Below are 21,735 nucleotides of genomic sequence, written 5' to 3' on the forward strand. Positions count from 1 at the left end.
ACTTACTGCCTTTTTTTTTTTTTTTTTTTTTTTAATAAGTGCCTTAAGAGCTCAGAGCTTGGCCCACATTCAGGCTATGAAATTAATGTTTTGTCTTCCAAATCCATTTTTAAAATCTGGTAATAATCCAGATTCGTTTCTCAGATGTTTCTTCTAGTTCCAGATTTGGAATATGGAAAGAATTGATAAAATCAAGGAAATGCTGGTCTTCAAGCATGCCTGCCTTTTAATTTAGCACTCAAAGTGAGGAATCTCTGTAATTTGCTAAAACAGAATGATTATTTCCAAAAACAACCGAACAGCTAAAAGAGAAGGTCTGAGACAGATTATATAGCTGTAGGTTTCCTTTAAACCTGGGAAATAACTCTAATATTTAAAGAAATGCATTTCCAGAGCTGTCTCATTACTACATTAGAGACAAAAACTGTGTTAAGGGCTGGTATCCCTCAAGTGAGGGATAAATGTGATTCTCCCATTGACAGCTCTACCACTGCACCTCACATTCTGCAGCTTGCTGAGCTGAAAGCCCGAGAGGTTCAGTAAAGGACCCCCCCAAAAAAATTAAAGAAGAAAGAAAGAAATGGGGCGATGAAGTTCCTTCTGTTTTCCCTAGTAAATAAAAATAGAGGGAGTATGTGAATAATTACAATTTTATTAAAAATCCCATTTGAGCCTACAGTAAGTGGAACCAAAACTCTGGGAATCTGCAGCACTTAAACATCCTGCTGAGGAGCAGGAGAAAAGCTGGTCTGTATTTACTAATCCTTTACTTATCCCCAAGCAGACCAGTAGCAACATTGTAGAAACCAGTGACCTGCACTTTGGAGTGAGAGAGTAAAGAACCTAGAGAACTGGACCGAGTTGCTTCTTCCCAGTTCCACCGCTGCACATCAGGGGTGGGAGATGTCTCTGCCCACAACATCGTCTTGGAGAGAAATCCTGGTAAAGTGGGGCACGACAGGGCAGAGACAGATCCATTGGTACAGCAAAGAGGCAGCAGCTTCTGGACGGTTTTGCAAGGGTGTAAGCACAGGGCTTTTGAATAAAAACTGTTCTGCAAACTGGTAGCCAAGCCTGGTGGTAAGGCAGAGTATTAAACATCCACACGTCCACTTACGGCTCTGTAAATCCAGTGAACTGGGTTGTACTAATGGCTTTATTTCCCGCCTGCTTTGCAGAGGTGTAGATCACTGTAAAAACTAAAGGGAGAAGTCAGCCTAGCGTGGTTCCATTTATCTAGTCTTGTAAAACCCTTTTCTGAAGTCTCTGCTTAGGCAAAACTCCCGGTCTGAGAGGAGCTGTGAGCACTGAAAAGGCACCGCTCCCTTCCAGCTGTTTCACCTAAGGGGCTGTTGAAAATACAAGGTACTTCCAGCATCTAAGCAGTGGATTAATGTCCTTTAAGTGCATGTGAGAGCCAAAAAGTTGAACAGCCAGGGGACTAAGGGCCTGATCAGGAGTTTATTGAAGTCAGTGGAAATCTTCCTCTTGATTTTAATGGGCTATGGGTCAGGATCAGGGAAAGGATGGAGAAGGCAGCTAGAAAACACTGTTTTGAAGGGAAGCCTGTAATTTTCTTTAAATAATCGCAAAACTTGTGTGTGGGGTTATTGAATATTGAAGATCATTTGAAGTATTGATTTTTATTTTTTTTGCCTTGGAGACGTGGAGCCTGAGACCTCACCATAGTTTTACGCAGTTTTTGTGCGTTACTGATTTATATCACACCCTACACAATGACTATCTTTTGGTATTAACAGCAATATTCATTTGTCCAATACTTTGTTCTTACTGGACAATGTTATGCTTCTACCTCTAGAAACGTTCCTGATGAAGACCTTGAATTCTGAGGAGATTTAAAACCAGGACGTTTGGAGATTGACCATGGATCATAAGGCTGAGGAGAAAAGAAGGCGGTGCCATAGCTTGACGTTATTGGAACAAGTAAAGAGGATGAAAGAATCAACGGAGATCATTGATGTTGTGCTGGTTGCAGAAGGTGAGAAATTCCCCTGCCATAAGGTGGTGCTGGCTGCCTTCAGTCCCTATTTCAAAGCCATGTTTACCTGCGGTTTAGTTGAATGCACACAGAGAGAGGTGGTGCTGTACGACATCCCTGCAGAGAGCGTGTCGGTGATACTCGACTACATGTACAGCGCGGATTTGCACCTCACTAATCAGAATGTGCAGACTGTCGCGCTCGCTGCCTATTTCATGCAGATGGAAGATGTTTTCAGTGTGTGTCAGAAGTACATGATGGACCATATGGATGCTTCCAACTGTGTGGGCATCTACCAGTTTGCAAACCACATCAGTGCAGAAGATTTGTCAGATCAAGCACGGAAATACTTATATCAGCATTTTGCTGAGGTGAGCTTACAGGAAGAAATATTAGAGATTGAATTCCAGCAGCTGTTGACTCTTATAAAATCAGATGATCTGAATATTTCCAGGGAGGAGAGCATTCTGGACCTTGTCATTCGATGGGTCAAGCACAGCAGAAAGTCACGTGCAGAGCACCTTATTGAGCTCCTGAAGCAAGTGAGACTGGTACTCGTCAGCCCTTCCTTTCTTGTGGAAGCCCGGAAAAGGAACACGATGATTCTGTGCAATTCAGAATGCAACGATATGTTTGAGGAAGCGCTGAAAACCATCAGGCTATCGAGCCAACCTTCTCTCAGCCTGCGGTACGGCATGGAGACTACAGATCTCTTACTCTGCATCGGCAACAATTCTCTCGGCATTAGGTCAAGACACGCGAGCTATGCAGATGCCAGTTTTTGTTACGCTCCAGCAACAAAAAAGACTTATTTCATTCCCTCTCCAAAGTACGGAGAGGGCTTAGGATGCGTTTGCACTGGTGTTGTCACTGAGAATAATGATATTATTGTGGCAGGAGAGGCAAGTGCTGTCAAAATGTCTAGACAAAAGACCAGGAACATCGAAATTTATAGGTGTGTACCCTCTGTCGGAAAAATCCCTAATTATTTAAATATTTGAAATCCAAATAATGTTTCTGAGGACAAAAGACGACCATTAGACAAAGCGTTCTTTACTTGAAAGTTTTCCCAAAGATTTCAATTACTCTAATCAATTTGTCACAATTGATCTTTATGGCACAACGAATTATATACATACAACCAAATCCTGATGCCTTTTCTCCTGAAAGAAGGAAGATTTACTGTAGTGGCCTCTCTGTGTAAATGACCGTGATTAGATCCTACATCAATGGGTGTGGATTTGATATTCTCCTTACTCAAATCTCAACATTTTTATAGGATGCTCTTTTCTAGGTGATCAGCAGGGGGAAATGAGTCCAGCAAATGACCCGAGAAGTCCAGTAAGACAGACATAACACACTTCTCTCTTAATGTTGATAATAATACTTCAGAGATTCAAGGATAATTATTGATAGCTTTAAGCCCTCATTTTGTTTTTTATTCCTGTCTTTTTCAGATGCACATAGTTTAAAGAAAACCAGACATTGTCTGGATTAAAGACAACATTTTAAAATGGCGACAGCATTTTCAAATACAGATGCGTAAACTTCAGGAAGTAAACCCATACTGGGGCAGAAGTAGTGCCCTTATTTTCACCAGTGCTGAGCTCTTACTCTTCCCACTAACTTCAGTGGAAACTGTGATTGAACAGCACATGCAGAAATAAAGGATTCCTTACCTTAATTAGGATCTAATATATTTGAAAGGATGCCTAAATTTAAGATTACTCATACTAGAAATGCTCGATATTGAAAAAAAATGGGCTCAGCCTCATAACTTCTTTGTGAAGGAGAAAACTCCTCTTGTCTTTGTATTATTGTCTGAATAAATGCTGATGATGAAGGGGGTAACATTTCCAAACAAGCTGATGATGTAGATGAGGTTCTCTGGGACATGGATTAGTGCCAGTGTTGGGCAAATGGTTGGACTCGATCTTGAGGGTCTCTTCCAACCAAAACGATTCTAGGATTCTATGATTCTAAGAACAAGGGCATTTACACCTTTGGATTTTCCTACAGATACCACCAGCGAGGAAACCAGTTTTGGCACAGCCTGTGCACCACTCAGCTCCGTGAACTCTATGCCTTGGGCACTATCCGTAACGATCTCTATGTCATAGGAGGGCAAATGAAAGAGAAAAACCAGTACCTGGTCACAAACTGTGTGGAGAAGTATTCCATGGAGCAAGGCACCTGGAGAAGCACGGCGCCTCTGCCAGTCCCCTTAGCCTGCCATGGGGTGGTGACGGTGAAGAATAAACTCTACGTGCTGGGTGGATGGACACCACAGGTTAAGAAACGTCCCAGTTATTTTGTTTTTGTTTACTAACAAGCAGTGTCGTGTAATTTTATGGTGCTTTCTTTGCATAGGAAAAGTACATCTGTGATAGCAGCAGAGTAAATTGCTCACATTCCTCTGATTAAACATCTTTTGTAGGAAAACCAAAGAGGGTGAAGAAGAATAATACCTGTCTTATGCCATCCTCACTGTAAATACCACCTTCTGCAAGGGCAGTTCTTTCACAGAGATGTGCACAGTGAGCAAGAATTTAAAATACATCTCCTGTGTCAATATGGCTTCCAGCCTTTCCTTATTTACCACTCTCTTAATTTTTCTAGGTATCACTAAACAGTGGTATTTAAATCATATAGGAGCCCTTAACCGAGCCCTGTCTTCAAAACATGTGCACACAGGTAATTTTCAGGGATAGATTTATATACGAAATTAAAACTTCATGTGAGTTTCTCAGGAAATCTTTTTGGTTAACTGAGGTTCATTTTTTTGTTTTTATTATATTTTAAAGGAAAAGTCAAAACATTCTCTGGAAAACAGACTCTTTTTAATCAATCCATTTTGTTGTTTCATTTGCATTGCTTGGCTGTGTAAAGTTTTAACAGGAATTTTCAGCAGGGCCGCAGATACCATCTTCAGTCGTACAGGGAATATCCAGAACTATACTACAAGGAAGAGGGATGTCAGGAGCAATGCTTGCTCTCTCCACTTGCCCCCAGTGCAAAAGATCTTTTCTTAAGAGCACAGTCCATTCTTATTTACTGCTCGGTGCAGTTTAAATTTGAGCATTCAAGATAAAGCCCCACGTTTACTTGACAATAAAGTAGAGCATCTGTAATCCTTATTGCTGACAGCAATATGTTCAGACTGTCATTACATCTCATTGGTTTGTGTTCTCTTGAAATTACTGTTCAAAGCATTTAAAAACAGCGATGCATTTGGCAAACAAGATTTCCACCTCTTTGGATATTTTGAGTTCAGGAGTCCCCAAAGGAGAAAACAGAAAGATCAGAAAGTATTTCTGATACTGAAACAAGACAGAAAGGACACCTTGCTATTTAAAGAATTAAAATATGAAAACATTTAATGTGGAAACAATCTGTCTGTAGAAAAACTTGGACTGAAAGATATGTCATATTACAAAGATAGATGTTGAAGTCAGACAGCCAGCTTTGTCATTCTTAATAGTTCTCCAGAACAGATTGTAGGGGGGAAATGTAGCTTAGAAACACAAGTCAGGAATATTGAGAAAAGAATGGTTTAAAAAAAAATAATATGGGCACCTTGAAAACACCTAAAGGGAATACCTGCCAGCCAGCACTATCACTAACAATACATGGGAGTCTGAGTTTATATATCAATAGGCTTGAGATGAGCAGATTAACAATAATTAATTAAAAACCATAGCTTTGTAAGATTAGGGCGTAGCTGAACAGATCAGAACAAATCAGCTAAAGCTCTCCAAAAAGTGCTTTAAGACCAGCACTGCGTTGTGCTGAATTCTTCTGGCACCGTGTATCTCCCGCACTCCCCGTCAGATGGAGCGATTTTTATCTGCGGGATGCCCCAGCCGCAGCGAAAAAGCAAATTAGTTTGTCGAACCGGGAGTTGTGCCTATGCTCAAGCAGCACTGAATGTTCTGTCAATCCTGAACAAACACTAACGACGTGGCATGGATAGAGTGCTGTAAATGCATGTGTCCGCTACAGGACAGAGATAAATACATGTTCCCTTCCCACTTGGGCTTTGCAATTGAAACAAGACGAGACAAAGTCAAGCCAGGACATAAAATGACAGCTTAGGAGGGCAAGGGCTGGACTTGCAGCGGCATCGCTCTGGCTCAGCCTTGGTCCGGCCTCACTGATGCCAGCGGAGTTAAAAACCCAAGTGACCCTTGAGACAGAGAGAAGGGCCGCTGGGTGTTACGTTTTCTGTGCCTAAAGAGCACCCTGTGTGCTCTGAGATGAACACGACCACAAAAATGAGGTAGGATGTGAATTTAGAGCACGTCAAATGGTGCCTGCTCCTAAGTATACGCTTATTCTGTGGCGAAAATACACATCTTACCCCTCTTTCAGTGAATAAATCAGTTTTTCACACTTAGGACAAAGAAAAAGCATGCCCCTAGGCACTCACAGGGGGTAACCATATATTCGCTTTCTGGCTTGTCTCCTACTATCTTGTCCATTACATCAGTGTTGGAAAGGTCTTTTGGGAAAGAAAAATAACAAGCAACGCAAGCACACATAAAACAACATCACAAGTAAGCAAAGTAGTTCTTTCCTCACTACTATTAATACATCTCTCTGCATGAAACCTTTCATGCCGAAATATTTCAGAATCCTCCCCCCACAGCCCACTGCTTATATTCAAGAGTGTCGTACCCAGAAAACATAATCTGAGTTCCCTGCAGCACATTAGACGGGCAGAGAAAGGGGAAGAAGATTAGAGAGAACAAGAGGAGTAGGAGTGAGTATAAAAAGAGTATTGTGGCAGCAAAGATATAGTGGGGGGTGAGGAGCTTGTTATGAAAACTATTGAAGGAGAAGTTACAGCAGTTGAACAACATTATTCTGGTTAGGCTTACTAAATAAATGTGCAAATGACTTGAGAATAAGTATTTACAGGCCTGAGAAAGGCCAGCAAAGCACCTCAATGACACTCACAGGACAGTCTGAGTAACAGCAGGAATAGATTTCAACCTTCAGCAGGAAGAAAAAATGTTCTGTAGAATGGTTTTCCCTCTATTATGATTGGGACTTTACAGTGGCCTTGTGAAAGAGGCACGTTCTGCCCATGAATGGATTGTTATTACCCAAATCCTCAGCTTTATGGCTGCAGAACAGAAATGCCTTCGTGTTCATCTGCCTTCCACCATGTCCTCCCAGCCACAAGTCATCGGTGCTCTTAAACCCTACTGAGTATGAATCACTTTGCAGCCATAATTGATGTGTTTATGTTATTTATCTGCTCGGCTGTCTGCTGTGATTAATTGCACGCAGGCGCGTGCAGAGGGCTCCAAATATTGTATTATCCTATAGCTGTCATATTTCATACAGATGGATCTGCCTGACGATGAGCCGGATCGATTAAGTAACAGAACGTTTCGGTACGACCCAGCCCAAGACAAATGGACAGAAGGCGCCCCAATGAAGTACTCCAAATACCGCTTCAGCACAGCCGTAGTCAACAGCGAGATTTATGTCTTGGGTAAGAGGAAACAGATTTTTAACGGATGGCACCATGACTTTTTCTTCTTTCCAGCAATTTGCCTCTGCAAAGTGAAATATCTCACCCTTTGCTATGTACAATAGGACAAACTACGTTGGACTAAATGGACAGTATTTTTCTAGTGTTATTTTTCCCCCACATCATTTCTTCCTTCCTGTAGATTAAATTAAGTGAACATGTAGTGTTCTGGATTAACATAAGAAAGATATTTCACTTTTTAAACTACTTTTATTTGGAGTATCGGTGCGTGCTACAAATAATAATGGATTTTAAAAGGTGGGTAGATGAGCTTTGTCAGCACCATTTCACAGGTGAGCAGTGCAAAGCTAAGGAACGTACCCAGCACAATGAAGGAATGGCATATGGAAAAAGATAATTGGGATCTCCCAGTCAAAACCAGCATCATTTGTGGATTCTGATAAAATTTGAGGAATCATTCTCTTCCACCCACCCCAACACAGTGCATCTTCTTGGATCTTTCATTTTATCATTTTTTGATTGAATCTTTTCAATTTTTGGTTTCAAAACACTATTTTGACCAAAAGTTTGAAGACTCACATGAAGAGTTCAATAATCTCCTACCCCAAAATCTTTTGTCCCAAATGATCCCCACCCATAACCCCAGTTCTACAGTTCATCCATAACATGGCTCTTCCCAAAGACCGTCCTTCATGGCCCCATCCCAACCTCTGTCCAAGCCAACAAAAAGAACATTACCTGTTTCTGAACACTAGCAAACACCTCAGAAGGTGGCAAGCAAGGGATTTTTCTGAAGACAAAACGACGAGGTAAGGCAGGGAAAGGCAGCTGGAGAAGAAAGGCATTGGGGGCATAGGGAATGACTTGGAAAAGAAGTTGAAGTGACACCTTGAAAAGAGAATAGAAGCCAGAAAGGTGAGCAGATGAAGTAGAGGAGGACTACAGATAGGTGTGTAACGGGAAAGTATTTGAAGAACTGGGGAAAAAAATCTCATACAGTCTACTAATTCACAGGTGGTCTATGGGTTATTCGTGCCTTTCCAAGCTCCCCGGGTTCTACCTGAAGAAGGTAGTGACTGCATCAGTACCTCAGGACCTTTCCATCCCTTCTGCTTCAAACTATTCTTGCATACGAGTTTATGAAAGTGAACACAATAAATATGGTCTTATCAAATTAATACACCTCCTGTATAAGGCTGTTCTGGTTTTGTCTGGGTTATTATATACTGTGGATAAAGGAGAGTTTGTTTCTGGCATGCAATACAGAAAGTGTTTTGCAGAGGGTGTATCTAAAAAAGCTGGTTTTGAAGCAGGACGGGGAAATGGCTTTAACACTGCATTTGTTTTCTTTTAGAGAAACTTGTGTCTCTTAAGTGGCTTGAGACAGGCCCATAGGCACAACCAGGAGAAGGGGTGAAAGAAGCCCGCATGGAAAAGAGAGTTTTGCAAACAGAAAATTGTTTCGTTATTGTGAAAGGTTAGTGATAGAGACCGTCAGTGTGCTGTTAAATAAGGAGTGTGTTGGCTGCCCAGGTTTGAAAGTGCTTCGAAAATGTCAAAATTCCATCTTTTGTAAAAGCTTAAATATATATAGTTATTTATACTGACACTGATGCTGTAATGGGGCAGCTGAAGCAGCCGCAATAGTTGGGAAGAGGACTGTGCTCACACATTTCAGTAAGAACTGCTCTGAGATAAGACCAAAAATGATGTGATGACACAAGAGACTCAGTGAGAAAAAAAAAAAAAGGAGCCACCTTGGGATACATGTGATAAAAACCAAATTGACAGTCTTCTTTACAGCAAATCTGACACTGAGACAAGGAAAACGAGTGGTTAATGAGGAAAACTGCATCCATTTTCTTCCCTCAAAATCTCACAAAGCGAGAAGCATTTCTGAGTGATTGCACAACTCCTGTTTCCTAAGGAAATCAAATCATATTAGAAATAATTTTTCAGTTGGAAGACAAACCAGACACTGAGCCAAAAATGATTTGCCAAAAAATTCTGCCTTTGAATATGTTAGTTTAAATCCACCTTTAACAGTATGGGTGGAAAAGAAGATTTATCTGTTAAAATTGAGAAGACAATGTAGTTGGTAAATGTTAATCATCATGATCTGAAAACTCTGTGCAAGAGGTTAAAGCATTTTCCAAGACCTTTCAAAATGATGAAGCAATTTCCAAACGAATTCTGTTTGGAAACAGTGATACAGTCACTGATATTGGCATCTTATTCTGCTGATATCACACATGGACTCATCTCCAGCTGTAAACTCACACTCGCCAACTGTAGTTAAACCTCACGCAGAAAAGGTTCGTTCCGCGGTTTATTCGTGGTGACAGGTTCTCGTTACCTTGCGAGTTCTCAGGCGGTTGGACTGTGAGGTGGGTCCGGTTTTGCTTTGGAAGCAACTGCGATGGTAACTCTGGTGGGGCAAAGGGGCACTGAAAGAGCTTTTAATCTGGCTGATGTGGCACTTCATCATGCAGATGGCATTCAGGAGAGAATGGGAATGGGAAGAACGGAGGCTGGTAGTGACAGACCAAAGAATAGAAACTGTCATTAGGTTGGTAAAACCATTGCAGGCTCTTCAAAACTGTGGATCCTTCAGACATCCCCCTGCTTCATAAGGAATGTTGGGCACTCTGGGAGTCTAGAAGGATGCTGCCAAGAGCACATTCTGAAGAGTATCACAGCTTGTAGGTTTTCCTCATGTCGTGACCTCAGAGATGGGTACACCCAGGCGTAATGACTAAGTTTTTGTGCTACAGATGAGCTAAGACTTTCATGGAGTCCCCACCGTTGTCATTTCTACCCTTTCTCACGGCAAATGGAGGTTCCCTGGGGCGACGTGTGTGCACAGAACTTCAACATCTAACAGGCTCCCATGGAACCCCAGTCATGGGACACTGAGGAAAGGGGTAATTCCGAAGCATGCTTGATGGTATTGCTTGGATTCCTCCAAGCATCACCTGCTTTTCCTATCATATTTGTTCCTTACGTGGTGCACTGTCTCCATGGGCTTCCTCCAGTCTGTGCCCATCTAAGAAGATCCACTGGGGCTGCTGGGGGCGGAGGAAGGAGAAGGGGACAAACAAGGTGGAAGCGGGGAAATGCAAGGCTGTCGTCTCCGTGCCACGAGGACCAAGTCCCTCTTCCCAGAAATAAAACCATGAAATAAATGAATATATAGTTCTAGCTGGGTACAGAGAGTAGTGTTGCAGAGAGATGAGACTTCTTTCAAGCAAGTCTTGAAAACAAAGTCCTTAAACACAGTAAGTTTGTTGGCTCTTTCAGACAGGATCTCTGTCCTCCCGTACAGCTCATGCAGGTGTCAGCACATTCAGGATTAGGTGGGACTCTAGAGCAAAAATAAAGAATCACTGCAGAGAAAGCTGATCCTCTCTAATGTCTGTGAGGTGTGAATGCAATTTCTATCACCGATATGAAGCAAAAAGATGGATCACTAGCTTTGAATAAGATGCAGTAGCACGCTCTTTGAGATACACGTCTAATTTTTGCTCTTGTCCATATAGGTGTAAATCTGTAGTAACCAGTCTGCTGATCTCAGTCGTGTTGTGTCCGACTAGTTTTGTTCTAACCCAGATCAGAATCTGACGCTTAGCCTTTGAAGTGTTAATTTCTGAAAAGTCCCATTGGCACAGAACAGAGAGTACACAGTCACTGTCCAAAACCTCTTCCCAGCCTAATTGCCAGCTCCAGCGTGTAAAACCCTAATGACTTAAATGGAATTATTCTCAAGTCATACTGATGGAAGGAAAATGAGAAATAGATTATAGAGTTTTTGGTGTGAGTAATAGCATTGTTCAGAAACCTGTACCGTGTGTCTTAATCAGCAATCCTGCAATATAATTGTCTGCTTGTTGTGTAATGTTCCTAGAGAATCTTATGCTATTTATACAATGTACATAATCCTCATAAGTAAATGAACGGCATTTCCTAAGGCTCAAAATCCTTTCTCCTATTCATCCCATTTGACTGGTCTTAGCTCTTTCTCTCCATATTTTCCCAGGAACATAACTATATTCATTGGAAAGCCCAATAAAGAGCAGTATTGTGTTCTTAATGACAGAGGCAATTGAGACACTTTTGGAAGAAAACCAGATGGGAGGGCTCTATTTAAGGTCATGCATTTTAATCTCTTGCTTAAAAAAAATATCCTTTCCAGCTAAGTCTCTGAAAACTTATTACAGCCAGTGTATAAATTAGGAAAATTTATCCAAATGAATCCATTTGAATGCCATATTCATTAGCTTGCGTTAAAACACGTTCAGTAGAACTACTGTCCCTGAAATACAGGTCACTGGTAAAAACGTTGTATCACCATGACAGGTTTAACCATGTGTTGCTTTAATGTTATATAATTCCTGCTTTATAAGTAAGAACATATAGAAGGACTTAAGTGAGAAATCCTATTAGGGAAGATTTAGGAATCAAAGAATTTTTGTTTATCCTCCTTAGCTTGGCAGCCCACCTCTTATGACTTGTTTTTTTCCCCTGAGTTCTTGCTGAGAGCTTCTTTTAAAAGTTTTAAGCAGTTAAATGAGGTTCAATTAAACACTGAATGTCTCGATCATAAAATACTTATTTGAATATGTACTTTGGGGTCTCTCTGGAAAGGAAAGCATGTGTAGGAGGGGCTGGAAGGAGACATTTTAGCTTTCACACTTGAGTATTAACTGTGCATTTGAATAACACCTTCTTCTAAAATGAAAACGTCTATTTATAAATGTGCTTTGGACTTCAGACAAGTAGCAGCTTATGGGCCTGATTCTGCTCTGTTATACCTGTGCAACAGCCTCCGTAGTGCTTGTGCTCAGGGAGGAATAAAAAAGGCAAAAAATTGGTCTGGTAGATGAGATTGGAACTGCTTTCTACTCAAAGATTATCAAAGGAAATGAGAACAAGGCATTACAGGAGAAAAGAAGGAGCTGGAACTGAAGCGTTGACCATGTTTAGGATGACAATCAGCCCTGCTTCTAATCAATCTTTTGCCCTCATGTCTTCTACAAGCTGCATTAGCTCATCTGCTGTGCTCTGTGTTAGTAAAGAATGACAGTGCTTCTCAGTTTCACCTTTGGAAGCACCTGCCAGGGCTGGTTTTATTGCTCCCTTCTTTCTCCGAGAAGCCAGCTCGGCAGCCCTGCTTTGCAGAGAGAGCGAGGAAAGTGCCGAGACACTCAGCTTGAGTGCCGTGAAAGAGCAACGAAGGGAAACGTTACATAAGAGATTAGCGCTATTAAATCCATTGCGCATTCCAGAGATCAATTTAATAGTGAATTATTTTACAGGAGGCAAAGCTTAGATTTCACTTGCTTGTTGGAGAATTACTCCCTTTTTTTTTTTTCCCCACCCATTTCCCAAATTCCTTTGATAAAAGCTCAAAAAGGCACTAGCAAGAATGCATGTTGCTCCGCATTGTGATCTGAGGACTTAATTAGATGATAAAGAATTACAGTGTCAGTGCCCTGAGGGCACTAATAGGTCTTCATCATCCTGACCAGCATCACCTGGAGCCTCCACCCACAGGTCCAGGAGCATCATTTAAACACAGGCCTGGGCGGGGTTTCAGTCTTCTATTGTCACGTTGCCTTCACCTGACTGCGGCTGGTAGGACCCTCTGCGATCGCCGGACCCTGGTTCTGCGGAGCTGTGCCCTGACGGTGAGCTCATTACCCGGGTCGCCTTCCCTCTGGACGCAGCTCTGCTCTTGTTGCTCCTTGATATGCTGCCCTGGCTGAGAGGCTGTAGTTCATGCCTGATTTCAGGGGTCTGTTAGTGGGGGAACCTAATTAAATGGGTTGGAATCTGATATTCGGAGATACCCATCACCCTGCTGCTCTCAGAGGAGTACAGAAGTGCTTTTCCGTCCTGGCTGAGCCACCAGGTACCTTGTAGGTGTCATTTTGGTCAGCTGTTCTGTCTGTGTGACGAGCAATCTGGACTTGAATCGGGGTGACTATCCTGGGGGGGGCGGAAAATGTCTATGTTGGACTCAGCTGCCTGGCATACTTAGCTGCGTAAGAGCTTGGTGTGGATGAGACCTGGAAGTGCAATTGCTCTGCACCAGTGCCTGCTTTTACAAGTACCAGTGACACGGGTGGAGTCACCAGGTACGTGTGGGTAGGAACCTTCACTGTCTCTTGAAAGTCAACTGCATGTCAGTCTCACTCCTATAGAAATACAGAATCACAGGATCGTTTCAGTTGGAAGAGACCCTCAGGATCATCAAGTCCAACCATAACCTAACCTAACTCTAGTACTAAACCATGTCCCTGAGAACCTCGTCTAAATGCTTTTAAACTCCTCCAGAGATGGTGACTCCACCACTGCCCTGGGCAGCCTGTTCCAATGCCCGGCAATTCTTTCCAGGAAGAAATTGTTCCCAATATCCAATCTAAACATCCCCGGCGCAATTTGAGGCCGTTTCCTCTCATCCTATCACTTGCTACTTGGGAGAAGAGACCAACACCCTCTGTGCTCCAACCTCCTTTTAGGTAGTTGTAGACAGCAAAAATAGAGGTATATGTCAGGCACTTTTTTCCTTTGCACCCGATGAACTAATTATTGCCAGGGACTCTTTGCCACTTCGCTGCTGTTACAGATGCTCCCCCTCAAGGATGTTCTGTTATTAGAAGTGATGTGACTCAAATTGCATTCAGTCTTCTCGGATGAGCGTGGGGCAGGGGCAGGGCAGCTGACCTCCATGTGCTTTGCCTTCAGCCAGCTCTGAGCAGCGTGTGGGTATCGCAAGGCACAGAACTGCGCCTCATTGAAATGCTGGAGATGTGCTAATCACATCACCTACCCAGCTTTGCCTTCTTGCGTCAAAGGCTTGTCTTCTCTCTCCTGATTTCTTAATAAAGATCATGGATTTTATTTATATATTTATTTTACTAATGGAGCTTCATGTTACATTTAAAGTCCATTAGAACAACTGCTTAAAGAGTGCCCTTGAAAGTATGTTTGATTGCAGAATCACCCAAGCATGATATGAAAAGGTCTCAAGCATTAATGGGTTTGGGAACACAAAGGTGGCTTCGCTGGCTTTTTTAGTCTTTCAGTGGCATCTGAAATATCTCCTAGGGAAAGTGCATAATGTAAAAAGCCTAATGTGTTGAAAGGGTATATTTGTAAGGGGTGGGGGAAGAATGAATTCGGTGATTAAATCCTCTTGTGTGATGAATGTGAAAATGACAGAAATGTTCAAAAGTCCCAGTGAGAAAATCCAGCTCCCCCTGCACAAAGGACATATAATTGGGCTTTATGCAGAGAACTAAGGCAGGTTGTGTTGAATTCACCTGCTCCGTTTGTGACAAGGTGGGGGACTGTGGCTTAATGAGGGACCCTCCCCAGCACCCATTGGGGTGCAGGCATGGAAATAGAAATTGCTGCCTTCCTGCACACCCCTCGGGGCTTTTGGGGGGCTCCAACCTCAGCAGGTATGTTTTAGTGACCCCATCTCTAGTTCTGGGCGGTTTAAGGTACAATTGCAAGTACAAATCCCTGCGCTGCTGGTGGGTCCCTTGGTACAAGAGTCTCCTCCCAATGATCTCCAACCCTCTGCCCTCTTTACTACTTTATCCTTGTGGTCTTAGCTGTAATTCTTGTGTCTCCGCTTGCGCTCCTAGTGGTTTCATAAATCTGCATGAAGAAGGCACTGGGACAGGATGATCTGGAGTTGTGAGTGATGGGGCACAAAGCCTGAATCGCCTCACGCAGCAAATTTCTTTTTTTCTGCCAATTGGTAGTTTTGCGTGGTATGTGCATTGTAGATGATGAATAGCCTGGTTAACGAGAGATGCCTCCACTCGGTTGCAGATGTGGACTGATTTAAGTTTCGGAAATTTTTTTGTTGATTTGTGTATTCAGTCCTATGGAAAGAGGCCTGAGACAGCAGCCTCCACAGAGGACGGGCAGGATTGTCTCACAGGTGTATTTCTCAACTACACAGCAAAGCAGTGCTGGTAGAGTCTAATATCCCCAGATTCCTTTGTTAGCAATATTTCAGCGGTAGCATTGCTTTAGAAAAGGCGATTGAAATTCTTGATTTCTTGTTTTTCAGGATGGTATTTTTCTAAGCTTGAAAATTAAACTTCGCTTCCTCTGATTTTTTTTCCTTCTCACTTCCTATTTGCTGAGAACTTAGCTTTGCCCTTGTTGTAAAATGAACGTGAAACTGGATTTACCTGAAATGGCTGTGGAGGGTATAAGTAAAATGGAGATATTTGGTACCTTCAGGATGTCTCTGACAATGACAGGATTAAAGGAGGTCAAGTTGCTTAAACTATCCGATGAAGGTTTCATAAATGCTTGAAAATATGTGGAAGCTCTTGAACCTTTGAGAAGATACTCTGATAGGTCACGAAAGATTACTTCTCTAATGAGTACACAGGAAAAACACTTGGAGGCGGATCCTCTGGATCAGCAACTGAACGTCTTCATTAACTGGTAAAGGTCGTGATTTTTTTTTTTGCAAAAAGTCAGTGACTATGCTGTGTCGGTTTTGTACCTGATTATTTCTGTTCTTTCTGAAGTTACCATGCCCCACAGATACTCAATTTAGAAAATGACAATAAAAATGCACTTAGAAATAAACAGCAATTATGCTTCTAGAAGAGTTCTGGGGCATTTTGACCGCTGCCCCCCTTGAAATACTGAGGCAATCAGCAAAGCTATTGTTGTTTGACTCTGACATTCCCTAACTGGTACCATTCATTTGTCTGGTTGAACAAGATGCTCTTTCATTCTTCATACGAAGACTTTTCCTATAGATGAGTGCATATTTTTCAGCAGAGTACAGTTACACCTGGGCTAATTAAAAAAAAAAAAAAGCTAGCTCGATAACCAGCAGCAGTCTGTCTTTGGCACCACAAAGCTGTCTTTTGCACAGCTTAAATTAGTCTGTGGGGAGCTTAAATATTACTGGTTCCCAGTTAAAACTGTCTTGAGTATCTCTTTCTTCATTATACTGCACTCTGTAGACCGTACCTGCCCTGGCAGCAGATTGTCTTGCATGCTGTCCTCTGTGAGTCTACTGGAGGATGCTATAGAATCAGAAAGACTACGTGATAAGCAATCAATTAAATAGCCTTACCAGATAAAAAATTGATTAGCCCTTAAAACTTTCCCTGATAATTTTAGGGGAATAGTGTCCTGTCCTTACTGTAGCACCTCTCTTATAAGCCATTGAGGAGTAATGGAGAATACTGCATAGAAGAGGGTGATGCTCCTGGCATGAAGAACAACACGATAAGTACATGTTTGAATTCTGAAACTTATTCTTGTTTCCACATAGTCCTAAGGAATAGCTCAGTGAGACTCCATCGTGAGAAAGGCTCAGCATGACGATGCATACAACTCTCTTTTGGGCATGGAAATGATTAGCAAAAATCCATGAGCACAATAACTCCCTGGCCCAGCTCTCTCAGGTGAATCAAACCTCGGAGGAGCCCATCAGAGCAAATGCTGTGTAGTTGGGGTGTTAAGCTAGTACTGAAAGCATTTGGATGTTGGCCTTGTTTAAAGTACACACTGAGGGGAGCCTAACACAAACTGCTAGGATCTTGTTGGTAGGTATTAGGGCAAGTAAAGTTTTGCTGTGCATGGAAAAAGAGCTCAAAACCAAACTCAGTGAAGGCTTTCAAATTCAAATATTGAACTGAATCAAATGCTGCGAAATTCAGCTGGAGGAAAACTTTCCGCTGATGATAATGGATGCAGAATTTGGTTCTAATTTTGCTGCTCTGATACAGGCACAACTGATCATGTCTCTACCTGACTCTAAAATGCAGATCAGAAATAAACTGGTAGCAAATTCAAAGCATTACAGTCCCCATTTACATGTGGCTGCCTCTGGCAAATACCTTTGGAGAATGCACAAAACGTTGAAAAAATAACAGTCCATATGGAGTCCTAGATGGAAAACCATGTGCAAGTAAAACTTTGAGCGCTAGAGGCTCATTTCTCTCATAGACCAGCTTAACAGCTCTAGGGGCAATATACTTAAAAAGCAGCCCCACCAACCTGGGGCAGGTTCTACTTGCAGTCCTTTCCCTTGGCATATACAAGGGCATAATTACGTGCCATACGATGCATTTTGGATTTGCACAATCCAGTGTTCCTACACGTGTATCTGGAAAGCTAGCCTTCGTGTGGTAATTGCTTGCATATTGCAGTTATTTTAAATTTAAAAGTGGTCACATATACACAGAGGCACAAAAGAGCTGCTGCAGCACGCCAGCAGTGCTCATTACAGGGTATTGTGTCCATTGGCACAGATGGAAAACCTGCCAGGGTACGTCAGCATATTAATTCTGGAGAACCAGAGGCTGTGAATTCAAAATCTGGATTTGATCACTGGAAAGGATTTGGAAAGGCGGTGTTTACACTGCGGTTTCAGTGTGCAGTGTTTGCGGTGTGCACTGAGATCTCAGGGGTGTCTGCAGCCTGTTGCAGTGTGTCCCAGCAAACGAAACCTGAGATCTGTTTCAATCCTGCAAATGTGCTTCAGGCACCCTAATTAACCCTTCAACAGCAGAGCTGGTCACAAATCACTCAGCTGGGACTCCTGCCTGTTGGATGGGTTTGTTTCTGGAAGCTGTTTTCCCTTGAGAAAGTGGTATAATCTTTTTTCTTTTATTGAAGACCAGTAACCAAAAAATCCAAATGCTTGTTGGTTGACATATGTGAGGGTCAAATACACTAACAGTAATCGGAAAATATATTTGAACCATTACAACTTAACGATAAAGTGATTTGTCCAGCACACACAGCAATTCTGACCATTTCTACTGTATTGGCAGAAAACAAGGCAAAATACCTTTGCATCTTGAAGACATGCTGCTATTCCTTCCTTCGATATGAGACTTCAGAAAGGATCTTGCTTTGATGTCTGTAGACAACGTGCAGGAGCCTCTGCTTTGAGTTTACAATTAACACATTCCTGGAGCTGCAAAAGGGAAAAGGAGGGACATGAGGACATGCAAACAAAAAATTATGCAGCCAGCAATGTGTTTTTCAGCAGAACCTGGGACTACTACATCTGACCTACGTATCATTTGCAGGAGGAATTGGATGCCTCGGTCGTGACAGGGGACAGACACGGAAATGTCTCGATGCGGTGGAGATCTACAACCCCGATGGAGACTTCTGGAGGGATGGACCTCTGATGCCTTCTCCCCTCCTCTCCTTGCGAACTAACTCCACCAGCGCAGGCTCCGTGGAAGGGAAGCTGTACCTCTGCGGGGGATTTCGCGGAGCAGGTACTGAGATGAGTGTGACGTTGTCTACACAACTGAAACCCATTCCACTGTACACAGACCTGACCTGATAACTGACCAGCCCTCTCAGGTGGCACTGGCGTGCCCTGGAACCACAGAGCTGCTGCAGCCCTTTGGACTGCCGGTTCCTAATGTCAATATGAATTGTGTTCTGTTTGCCCTTTGCTGCTTTTTTTTGCTTGACAAAACACAAAAAAATGAAGGATGTTTACGATCTGCACTAAAACTGTCCAAATCTACAACCTTGGTAGAATTCTTCTGGATTTGCATCCAGAGCTACTGAGATGAGGAGCTTAGTGTGTTATGGACATTAAAGAACTTGGGCATATTTGTTGAAGATTAAGGCTCTATCCGTCTGTCCTTAGCCAAGCTATCTGGCTCTGCCTATTTACTTACATGCTTTTCATAATCAGTGTTGAAAAAGCTTGTGTATTTAGTAAGCACTCTGGGTAGGGAACTGAAATACAAACAGACTAAAATTCCAGATCTGGTGATTTCAGACAATCCCAGCCCCATTACCAGCTTTCGTCTTTTAAGTCTTCTTCCTTCTAACTATGCTTGGCTCTATCTAAAGCTCCAGTACTACTAACCGTGTTGGGTTTTTGTTTTTTCATTATAAATGCAAAGTGTCTCTCAAAACACACATGCTTAAACTCTCCTGCTACATAGCAGCTGCTACCCCAATTTCCTTTCTAGAAGAAAGTATAATAATACACATGCACTGCTAATAAATGTCATATCAGGCTCACTGTTGCCCAGGATTGGGCACACGGTATCACTCAGCGATGTGTCCTTCACATTACACTGACTCCAGTTGCATCAACTTGTATAACAAACTCTAAAGTTAAAACTTCTGTTATTTGAGAGTGACGATTTTCATCAGCTGGTTCACAACTCACCTCCCTCTCCGTTCATTTGCAGTGGTTTGAAGAAGCTGCTTCCCGAACACAGTTGCATGGCAGCTCTCTAACAGTCATGTTCTCGTGTCATCTCTGATGGAAGTTCTGTGACCTCAGAGCAATTATGGTTATGATACATCACTGTGTTTCCATAGCAAACATTGTGCCATCGTATTTGTCTTTTCTTCTCAGCAGTATCAGGAAAAAACCTAAAGTTAGTGGGTACAAATCTCTAAAGGCTGATCATTTGCACTGGCAAATGAAGCAATTTCATTCAAGATGACTAACAGATTAGTACGAGATTTTCTGAATAAGATATCTTCAGAGCCATAAAAACACGATCTGTACAACACCACCACATTTTATCACTGAGTCATGTATAAAGAGTGGTGGTATCGGGAGAGGTGGAAAGTCCCCTGTGGATTTCTAGATGACCATCTTTTGTGTGTTTGTATAATGCCAGCTCAATGGGGTCCTGACTCCTGACTGTACTGTTGCAATCAATATAATTGTATATAGAACTCCCCTGCACTAAAAAGTGTTATTTAGATTGGAAAACAAGAAGTCAGAGTTAGAAAATGCCAGTTTTGCAGTTACCTGTGCAACCTGGATTCTGACCCCTACATGTGCATTTTGTATGCCAGTGAAGAAATAGTATATGATTGTGTCGTTAGATGTTGTTATGGTGTTTATTAACAAGGGAGCCAAAATAAGATTCTCACTGCCAACTAAAATCAGGTGTATCCAAGCGTTTGAGGAGTTGAGAGGAAACTGTGCTTTAAAGATGGGCTTCTTAACATGACTTTTGAGTTATTAGAGGAAAAGGGCTTTCTAAATCTTCAAAACAAATATGTCTTCTAGCTACCATCATCAAGAAAAAGATGGATGGAGTCCATGTGCTGAACCTGAAGGGGTTACCTACCTGGCCTCTCTCCCTGGCCCTGTATTCTCTGCATGCTGGAAAGAGCTCTTCATAGAATCACAGAACAGTTTGTGTTGCAGGGCCCTCCCCAGCTCCCCCAGTGCCCCCCCTGCCATGAGCAGGGACATCTGCACCAGCTCAGGTTGCTCAGAGCCCCGTCCAGCCTGGCCTGGGATGTCTCCAGGGATGGTTCAGCCACCACCTCTCTGGCCAACCTGGGACAGGCTCTCACCACCCTCAGGGCCAACGATTTCTTCCTCATGTCCAGCCTGAATTTCCCTCCTTTAGTTTAAAACCATCGCCACTTGTTATCACAGCAGGCCCTGCTAAAAAGTCTGTCCCCATCTTTCTCATTGGCCCTTTTTAAGCACAGAAATGTCAATAAGGTCTCTCTTGCCTGATCACTCTTAGGAGGTGAAGGATGGAGTGAGGGAGGGTCATTATTTTCATATGGGAACAGCAGAGGGTGGCTTGACTCTGCTCTTTCACGATTACAGCTGCTCAGCAGCTACAAGATATTCACAGAACAACATGTGCCACTGCTGCTTTAGTAACAGATAGGGTTATTTTAGAATGTGCTTGTTTCGTTTTAGTCTTTTGGGTTTCTTGGCATGTCACTTCAGTTTTTGTGAGGGATGCAACCAAGAGAGGATATTCCAGTTTTTCAAAACATTGTAATTTGATTTCAACCAAGTGGAGTTTTTGGAACAAGCTGGAGGCACAGCTGTAGTCTTTGGGTTTTCTGCCTGCTGAACACTAAAGGGATGCTTGTGAACATTCAAGAATGAGTGTTTTAAAAAAAAACCAAAACAACCGAAAAGCACTGCTGCAATGGAAAGTCTCAGCCAATGTATATAAGGGGCTGCAGCCAACTCCCTATATACTGTAGATCTGTCCCAAATTCCCCAGCCTCAACTTCCCTTTGCATTTGCTTAAACTCACCCTTGAACCAGCAGTGTGAAAGTTGACCTACTATGGGCATTGTTGCATCTTAATTTTACTCATATGTGCCATGCTCTGTATGCCTTCCTGCACGAGTATTGACTTAAATGGATAATTAGAGACCAGAGATGCTGTACGCAAACACAAAGCCGAAAAGCAGCTGT

General features: G+C 42.5%; 1 protein-coding gene across 2 annotated transcripts in view; it reads left to right on the forward strand.

Annotated features, from left to right (window-relative positions):
• The window catches only part of KBTBD12 (kelch repeat and BTB domain containing 12), a 42,826-nt gene that overhangs the window by 6,338 nt on the left and 14,753 nt on the right, over positions 1–21,735 (forward strand). For both annotated transcript variants that reach the window (XR_010606837.1, XM_065642917.1), the window contains exons 2-5: positions 1,820–2,954; positions 4,019–4,289; positions 7,352–7,502; positions 18,593–18,790. Coding sequence is in view for 1 of the 2 variants with exons in the window: in XM_065642917.1 (XP_065498989.1) it covers positions 1,885–2,954; positions 4,019–4,289; positions 7,352–7,502; positions 18,593–18,790 (1,690 nt within the window). In the remaining variant the exon portion in view is untranslated. The remainder of the gene's footprint in view (positions 1–1,819; positions 2,955–4,018; positions 4,290–7,351; positions 7,503–18,592; positions 18,791–21,735) is intronic.

This window comes from Caloenas nicobarica, chromosome 11, assembly GCF_036013445.1.
Source record: "Caloenas nicobarica isolate bCalNic1 chromosome 11, bCalNic1.hap1, whole genome shotgun sequence".
NCBI classification, from domain to species: Eukaryota; Metazoa; Chordata; class Aves; order Columbiformes; family Columbidae; genus Caloenas; species Caloenas nicobarica.